At 40.9% G+C, this 9514-nt stretch overlaps 1 protein-coding gene across 1 annotated transcript in view; it reads right to left on the minus strand.

The window, feature by feature from the left end:
• Positions 1-8781, minus strand: part of Kctd8 (potassium channel tetramerization domain containing 8) — a 256675-nt gene extending 247894 nt beyond the window's left edge. Inside the window, exon 1 of the mRNA XM_004849784.4 lies at positions 7651-8781. Within this exon, the coding sequence (XP_004849841.2) occupies positions 7651-8599 (949 nt within the window). The 5' untranslated portion in view covers positions 8600-8781. The remainder of the gene's footprint in view (positions 1-7650) is intronic.
• Between the last annotated feature and the right edge of the window lie 733 nt (positions 8782-9514).

Raw genomic sequence — 9514 nt, forward strand, 5'->3', positions numbered from 1 at the left:
GCACTGCAATAGTTTAATAAATTAGCATCAAAATAATAAGCATCATAATAGCACCAAAAAGTGTATTGTTCATGCTAACAGAATTAATTTATTTTTATTAACTATTTTGATGCAAGGTTAATGAGTATAGGTAAAACTGATATTGTATTATTAATCATTAAACACTAATACCTGTGAACTATATTTTAATATGCCTTTGAAAAACTGATCGACATTGCAATATAGAATTAACTGGATTCTTATCCTAGCAAATACCTATTAGTATGGGTAGATACTATTTGAACTTCGTTTCTCCCATAAGAAGGCCTGACCACATCTGGAGAGAGTAGTGGTTCTATATCCTGAGATCTATTAAGAGGGTAAGTAAGTACTCAGCATTGTAGTGATGGATAAGGCTGGGGCACTGTGTATTTTCCCAACATCTTTTATACACTGAACAAATCAAATCAGTTAATTTGTGACCCCACCCTTCTAATTAACCAATAATTTACATATAAAGAAATATGTCTATGTGTGTATGTTTATGAATCTAACAATTTCACTTATAAAATCCTTTTAATCTACCCCATAGGAAACATTTTATCTATTTTTCATTCTTTACAGTGCTACATAACAACTTCTCATGTGATTACTCCTGTCTCTTGCTAAAATGCAAAATAACCCCTCCATAGCATAATTCACAATTCCATAAAGCTTTTTGTGATCACCTTAACTGTAAGATTTCTGTGTTGTCTGGATGTGTACGTGTTGCACATACTGTAGCTTAGTGTTTGTACAGTAAGTGTACTTTGAACTGAAGTGGAACTGAGTTTCTAATTCAGTAACTGTCTTAATGGAATCTCTACTATCTCTAGGTTAAAATGTTTATCAAATTCTTAAATTGGTGTTAGTCATTTCACTAGAGGCTGAGAACACCACTGAGTATTGACATCATTTCACAAGGTGAGTGAAAGCTCACATAGAAGAACAACATGAAAACAGATAATTACTTTGTAGAAAAAGCAATGAGGTACCTACAACTGGTGTACAATAAAAAGGAAAGTATAGAAATTCCATTAAAAAAGGTGCAACAACAAAAGTTCACTCAGAATAACCTGACTATGATACTATACCTATACTAAGAAGTATATAAATCAGGAAATAAATTTATAAATGATAACTCATCACAGGATGCTTTATTTTTATTTTTGAAAATCCAAATTCAAATACAGTTGTAAAGAAATTAGAAATTTGTTCAGAAACTAAAGAAATAGCTCAGTGATAAAGAACTGGCCTAACATGCAAAAGCCCCTGAGGTAGATCCCCAACGCATACAAAACAAAATAAAACAAAACAAAATTTGTATGAGAAACAGACACTAGTTATGAGAAATGTATGGAGGATAAGTACTGAGCACCTCATTCAGGTCACCAGCAGGAGATTCCTCTTTACACTTACACTTATAAAGCAGCTAACTTGGCTGGTGGATGGACTAGAAAGAAGGCCATTCTAACCTGTAGATAAGTCCTCCCAAATCTGCTGGTTGGCATCCTCTCATTACTAGAAGCCCATATCAGATTAGAAAACTCCCACAACGTCTTGCAGGCATCTGGTTGCTAAGTGACAAAAAAATACCCTGAAGTTCATTCAAAAGAAGGCTTGAATTTTTACAGGTAATTAGATATAGTGCTAAGGTTTATCTGAAATGCTACTTTCCAAGTACTTCCAACTCTTCCTGCAGACCTCTACTGTATTTTAAGGCTTCAAAACCACTGGAAGGCAATCTCAGTACCCAATAGGTGTTTGGTGCTTTTTGAACATCATGAGACTAAGTATATAATTTAATGCACTTAACCAACATTTAGAATTATAAGACAACTAGATATTATTAACAAATTTGATTTAAACTAAAATAGCCTCTTCAATTTGCCACCTTCTAAGAAAACAATAGAGAAAAATGTGTTCTGTTTACAGAAGTTAAAGTTGAATTTGTCACCTTAGCATTATTTAAATTTAAGTCAATTTATCAAATTTATCATACATAATACTGGTTTATCAAACTTTTAGTATTCCTTGTTCCCCTAAAAAACATATTGAATTGAATCAAATGGTTTACTTTTTTAAAGAACATTCATGAATATGATAGCCTTTATAAATAAAGAGAAAGCCCTTTCAGTAAGTAAAAGACATAAAACATATTTAGTGTATTTTTATGGAAATTTAACATTAGATTAAAATTTTTAAGCTTTATTCATTAACAGTTCATACTATTCTTTTTACTTGGAAATAGTATTCAAGAGACACTAAACTACATTTGTTAAATTTACTATATGAAACAGGAATTACTTTTAAATGTTTTAAGAGTAAGGGTTTTGGAGGAAGACAGTTATTTAAATTGACGTTCATTCCCTACTAATTCCATGGCTGAGAATGCTACCTGACCTCATGAACTAATGTTAAGTTCAGGAAATGTTTTAAGAGATAAGCAAATTAATGTATAGAAAACAGTGATTATAATGCAGCAAATATTTTTATTTTATTATATCTTGAAAAACATTGATGCTTTCTAAGGGGAAACAGTCAACAATATTTATAATATTCTTTGTAGTAATAGGTATATATTGTATTTTTTAGTATATGTGCTGCCGAAGCAAGCACTATATTGTACTTTTTCTAACAAAAATTTCAACAAAATTTTTTAATGTCATGGAGAAAATGTCATTAAATATATTAAATGTACAAGACTAATCAAAGACAACATAAAAACCATTTATATGATATGATCATAACTTGAAAAATATATTTTTTTCATCTACATGTACATTAAAGACTGTGAAACATGAGTCAAGATTTTATTTGGAGTTACTGGTGATTTATTTAAAATTTCACTTATTTAGGGAAGTCCCAAAATTGCACATATTACTTTTATTTTCAAAAGGGCTACATATATTTATTTGTGTGTGTGTGTGTGTGTGTGTGTGTTTTCAGAATACTTGAAGTTTACTCTCTTAGGAACTTTGAAATGTGTATACGTTATTGTAAACATTAAATTAAAATATTAACTAAAAGTTAATATTTAAATGACAAGTAGATGGTTATTTTCACATTTTAATTAATACCAGGTAATAATTTTAAATAATAGAATAGATAATAATTAAATAATAATTCCATATACATTTCTCTTTTTTCAGAGACTCTGCTTTTTAGCTACAGAGTCTTCACATTCATATATGGACACATACCTATTGTGAGTTTCAGCATCTTAAGCTACAAAAAAAATGAAACCTGTTAAATAAGGTTTATAAATAAGGTTTATTCATTACCTTCATAAAGACTGACTCACCCAAAGCTGTCCCAGGAGAGTCAAGGAAGCTAAAGTCACAGCACTATGAAGAAAAGATCATTATGGTACTGTGCAGAAATAAAACTTCAAGGCCCACTCTAAGGTTTTTATCATTTTCTATTTGCTCTAGTACCTACAAGTAGGTACCTGTACACACATATAGATCAATCAATATGTGGAGTTCAAACCCTGAAATATTATTAAGAAAGAAGAATAGACCAGTACTATCTTTGCTATAAACTCACTGATTATGAGGAATAAAGGCAATATATAAGTCCAGTTTTAACCATGATTGATATAACATATTAGTCCAAGCACATAACTATCTACTGTAGACTATATTGTACCAATCCAAAATGTCTTTTCTGTCTCTTGGTATTAAAAATAGCCATAGCTATTCACCAGACAACTTCCCAAAACGAAAAATACAATAAACTACTCTTTTTTTTGCAAGAAGAGACAATTCATCTTCAGATTAGAAAAGTAATATAAAATTCAACTGTATTACTATAAGGTATAGTGAACTGGAAAGACTTGATAAGCAATGAGTAAGAATGAGAGCAGATAAAGGCATCCATGTAGCCAAATGAAGGTGCTATTTAATATTTAATAACTTGTACATAACCTTGAGCACAAGAACCCAATGACTTGGATACAAGCACTTAAGGAGATATGAATCCAACTTAGTATTTATCAAGAAATATTGCCAAAGTTGCAAGTCCTAGTGGGGAAGGCTAAAACATTTCCTAGCCCAGAATCAGAAACGGCCTCTTTGGAGTAGATCCAAACAGGACTGCCAAGTCTAGGTGACATAATCTAAAATGTTGATGCTTCAGGAAAGAAGTTATTCAATAAGTTGTTTCAAACTTCTAAAACTTTAGTGTACTAATGTTTAATTGAAAAATAATTATCTAATTAATTTTACAATCAAAGTAACTACAGTGGGCCCTCAAGTTACAACCAGCATGACATATGAATAACTTGGGTTATGACTGGAAATTTAGTTTTAACTTACAAACAAACTCTTGAGTTATGAGTCAAATGCCAGTCACTTGTGCTTCCAGATGATCTCAGATACAGATCTAACCCTTAAAGAGTTCTGGAAGGAACATTAGAACATCCTTTCCCATGTGGAGTTAATTGAGAAATCCTGGGCCAATGTCTCTCTAAGGACATTGAGATCTGCCTGTATCCAGGAGAGAGACTTTAAAGGCTGTGTAGAGGAGTCTGAGCCTTCAATTGACCAATTTGAGTTACAACTAGCCCTTGCAAATGAATTGAATTCATAAGTCAAAGGCCCACTGTATAGTTTCTATAAAACAAAAAATGTTTAATGTTAACAACAAAAATAATAAAAGCCTATAGACTCTTACTTGCAACAGTAATAGCTATTTTTTTTTTTTTTGGTACCAAGGATCGAACTTGGGACCTTGCACTTGCAAGGTAAGTGGCAGCACCACTGAGCTAAATCCCCAGCCCAGTAATAGCTAATATTTACTAAGCTTCTACTATGAGTCAGGCTCTGCTCTATGCACTTCATATGAATCATTAAATTCTATTAAATTGGTACTATAACAACCCCCATTACACAGGTGAGGAAACTAAAATACAGAACAAGTAAGTAATTGACCAAAATCACACATTTGGCAATTAGCTCTGTCTGGGATTACTGAACCACTGGCCCTGGAGCATTTGCTCATCTCTTATGTTGCAGAAATTGAGGAACAGGAAATACTAAAACTGCAGTTCAAATATGTAACTACACTTCTGTCACTTTTATAGCAGTATCAAACCACTAAGTTCACATGTAACTTGAATGTTAAAAGATGTGAAAAAGACAGATGCATGTATTATACACTAAAAATGTGGTACATGGCAATGAGTATTTGTTGAAAGACCTGTGCCAAAAAGAAATGAAAGATACTAAGGCTCTTCTCTAAATTGACAATATAAAGAGACAGTCAGGGTCATCCGATAGTTTTGCTTTTATGAATGTCACTAATAATATTTTAAAAGAGAGAACTGTCAGGCAAAATGCATACATTTTGCCATTACCAAAACTGAACAAGAAAGAAATAAAAAAAAATTACATTTGCATTCACTAGATATTAAAACGAATTCCATTCAGGGTAATTTGTGAAACTATAGTTCAAGCTGTATAGTACAGAATACACCTATATGTATACTAGTATTCAAGAAAAATTTGACATCCAAAATAGCAAATGACACCAACAGATAGCGATTAGCCACTGGATTAGCACTTCAAGAAACTAATATTTAATCTAGCATTATATACTTTCCCCCAAAGTGAGGATAGCAAATGAAGAAGATTATAGGTTGTTTCTTTAGATTTCTGGGACTATTAAAAATCAATCTCAAAGCCCACTAGAAAATAGAGTACTCCGCAAGTGGTTGTTCTGTATTATCTCTTCATAATCAAAGGAATGAACATTCTCGAGTGCACTCCTTTCTAGGGAAAAAAAGACCACAATCATTATAGATATCCAAAATTTAAGAAACATAATTGTAAAGCATTTATCTTCTCATACAGTGTAAAATACTTGTATCTTTGCTAACAGAAAACACTGACTACAAGAAAGGCAAAAGTTCATTTCACATAATCTTTTGAAATGGTTGCACATATGTCTTTAATGAAATAACTTAAATGTTTAAAGTCTAAAAAATTGTTGATGAATGACTCATTGATAAGCAATAAAATGTAAACACTTATGTTAAAACATTTAATTACTTAATATATGTTGAGGAGATGCCAGTTTTATATGAACAGTAGCACATTCCCCTATGTGGCTTTTCTGACCACTGATCTTACTGTGCAATCATACTTAGATATGTTTAAGACAATTAGATTTTTATCTCCCACTTCAGTGGACAATTCGTTTGCTTCACTGTTGGCTCAGATAATCCAACACTACTTAGAAGGACAACCTAAGGGCTGATGCTCTGTGTTTGTCTTCCTATCTCAAGGTTACCAAAATACAGACACAGAGCCACACTTGTCAACTTTGCACGTCCTAGGAGAATTTTTTCCATTTCTCCCATCAAAATAAAGTATAGAAAATTGTTCCGTTCCACAACAGTGAACAAATCACCAAAATAAATAAATACAATTTTAGCTGGTCTGTTTCCATTCGAGGCTTTCAATGCTACTCTCCCTAACATTGCAGGCAAGTTTTAGAGCCTCTTGTGTCTTGCCAAAGGAACAAATGTTTGCCAAATAATGCTCCTGCTGCTATTCCAGCTGGCTTTTCATTTGCCCAAATCGCCTTTTAATCGTTGCCCCCTCCCTTTACGTCTGTCACTGAGAACTGCGCAGGCCACACTCCCCGCTCTACCCACACTCCCGCACACCTTAAGGCTGTGGTACCGGGTAGAGTTCTCTGCAACTCCACAGAGCGCCCTCCGAAGCGCACTACCAAATAACGTCATGCCAAATGCTTTCCAACACAGCCTCTCTCTCATTCTCACATTTCACAAAATCTCTACAGTTTTTCACCTTGGGAACGTGGATTTAACTTTTTTTAGCACTTGACATGCACAGAAAGGAAATACCGTAATCGCTCGCGCGTGCGGACACACACACACACACACACACACACACACACACACACACACACACACACTCCCCTTCCAGTCTCCACCCCTGAGCGCTACACTCAGACATCCAAAGTCTCCAGTTCCTCCCAACCTCCTCCAAAACGCTGGGCAGTTGCACAAGAAAAGATAAGAAGATAAAGATAACGTCCGGGAAAATATGGGTTTCTATTGGTCAGTGGAGGCCGTTTTTTTACCAGCCATTCTCATGCCCGGTGCCCTCCCCAGGGGATCTAGAAGCACAATCACCGCTTCTTCCATTGCCCCCTTCCAAAAGGACCCAAAAGTACCGCAGCCTGGGGGAACACCACCAACAGCCACAGAAAGTGGCCCCCAGGAGTCCCCGGCTGCAGACTAGAGGGGGAGGGCTTGGGCTTTTGCATGCAGTCCTCTGACCCCACCTCCTCCCGGCCCCCTGAAGTGAAGGGGAAGCAAAGCATCTGGCGTCCAGGCAGGGGCAGGAAAGCGAGATCAATGAAGTTAAGGAAGAGGACCAAGTGGAGACCGGGTTCTACTGAGTTTAAGAAAACGGGAGTGGAGACTGAGATCGGAAGGGGAGACTGTGAAACTCGTGGCTAAGGCGCCAGGGAATCTTGCGGGAAGACGGAAGCACCAGCCAACAGCCCCCGCCGGGCCGTTCCCTTCTTAGACACCCCGGCCCGAGCTGCACCCGGGCTCTAACTCGCCACTAGGAGGTGCCCAGGTTGCAAACTTACGGAAGAAGATGTATTCTGTGTAGCTGCTCCAGATCTTGTCATCGCGGTACTGGTTAACGAAGGCGGCAGTGCCGGAGGAGTTACACGCCACCATGTGGAAGCCGGCCTCAGACAGGCGATCGAACGCCTGCTCCAAGTAGGTGAACTTGAGGTAGAAGCGGGAAGTGTACTTCTCGGGCTGCCGGTCAGGGTCGCGACTCTCGTTGAGTGTGTCCCCGAAGACCTCCTTGGCCAAAGAGATGCGCCCGCACACCATGATGCGCGCCACACGCCGAAACTTGGCGTCCGCCTGGTTGTCGCGCACGGTGGTGTAGGAGCCGCGGTAGCCCAGGGTGAGGAAACCCGAGCGCTTGTCCTGAGCGCCACCACCGTGCGCGCCGGGACCCGAGGGTGCGGCCGCCGCCGCCCCGCGCAGCAATAGCGCATCGCTGCTGCCCTGCGAAACGTTGTCCTCCAGGTCGCTCTGGCAGCCCTCGTCGTTGAGCGAGTTCTGCTTGGTGACCTTGGGCGACAACAGCTTAACCAGCTCTGTGAGCTGAAAGTACTCGGCTTCGCGCAGGAGCCGCTCCTTCTCTGGGAAGTGCTCGGGCAGCGCCAGCTGCTTGTCCCGCAGGTAATCCAGCACGTACCTGAAGAGGAAGCCATCCCGGTCGATGAAGAAGCGCGCGCGGCTGTCCCTGGGCAGCTCTCCTCGGCGCCGGGCGCCGCCCCTGGGACTAGAGGGAGAAAACATAGTGGCCAGAGTGCTGTCCGGGACGCTGAGCAGCGTCGAGTGCTTGGTCACATAGACCTGGCCGCCCACGTTTAGCTCCACCACCTCGGGGAAGGGCGAGGGCACACAGGGCCCCGGGGCGGCAGCTGCCGGAGCGCCGGGCAAGCTGGACGAGGAAACCATCTCGCTAATTGGCAGGATGGTGCTGCCTCCGCTGCCCGTGTCCTTCAGAGCCATGGTACCCCCGGCTGCCGGCCAGGTGACCTGGGAGAGCAGCACTTTGTCGCGCCCAGCGCCTGCGCCCCGCACCACTCGAAGCCCCCTGCTCCGCGCGCGCCTGGCGCCCTGCACCCTGGCGGAGCAGCGCAGTCCTCTGGGCGGGCGGCCCGGCTCACGGCTCGGGGCAGCGGCAGCGGCAGCGACGCCCGAGCTCCATCCGGGGGCGATGCGCCGGAGAGGAGCTCCACCGGGCCGGGGCCGCGGCGGTGCAGGTGCGGGAGAGGTGGCTGTTCCTCTGGGGCGCCGGCGGGGAAGTGTGAGACTTGCGAGCGGCTCTGGGGCTGCGGCTAGGCTCTCGGCGGGGCGGGCAGGAGGAGGGGCTCGAGCGAAGAAAACTCACCGCCCCGGCAGCCTGCGAGCGCGCTGCGAGCCCCGAGCGCGGACGGTGGCGCTAACTACACCTCGCAGCCCGGGAGGCGGCACTGACGTCAAGCCCGGGACTGGGACCCGAGCCACAGCTGTCATTTAAAGAGATAGGCTCAGGTCGCAGTCTGCCGAACTCCGACGCTAGGGGGCGGAGCCGATGGCCGAACCTGCTGGAGAAGCTACCAGGCAGCCAGCGGGCGGATAGGAGCGGCTGGAACCGCGAAATCAGGATGGGGGAAAGGGACAGCTTCTCTGGCTCATTCATTTCATTTCCTCTTCCCGTCCTACCACTCCTCTCTTATATTCTCATATTCTCTCTCTCTCTCTCTCTCTCTCTCTCTCTCTCTCTCTCTCTCTCTCTCTCTCTCTCTTCCTTTCTCTCATCTATCCTTGCAACTTCTACTTAAAGAGCAGAGAGAGGGGAAAATAGGTTTTGATTAAAAGCCGAAGGTCAGGATCCTAATCTGAAATTCCTTCAAATGTTGGCACTGGAGCAGTGATTGCAAA

Source organism: Heterocephalus glaber, unplaced genomic scaffold (genome assembly GCF_053883595.1).
Source record: "Heterocephalus glaber isolate CG9 unplaced genomic scaffold, H.glaber_assembly_v1.0 deba00001509, whole genome shotgun sequence".
Lineage (NCBI taxonomy): Eukaryota > Metazoa > Chordata > Mammalia > Rodentia > Bathyergidae > Heterocephalus > Heterocephalus glaber.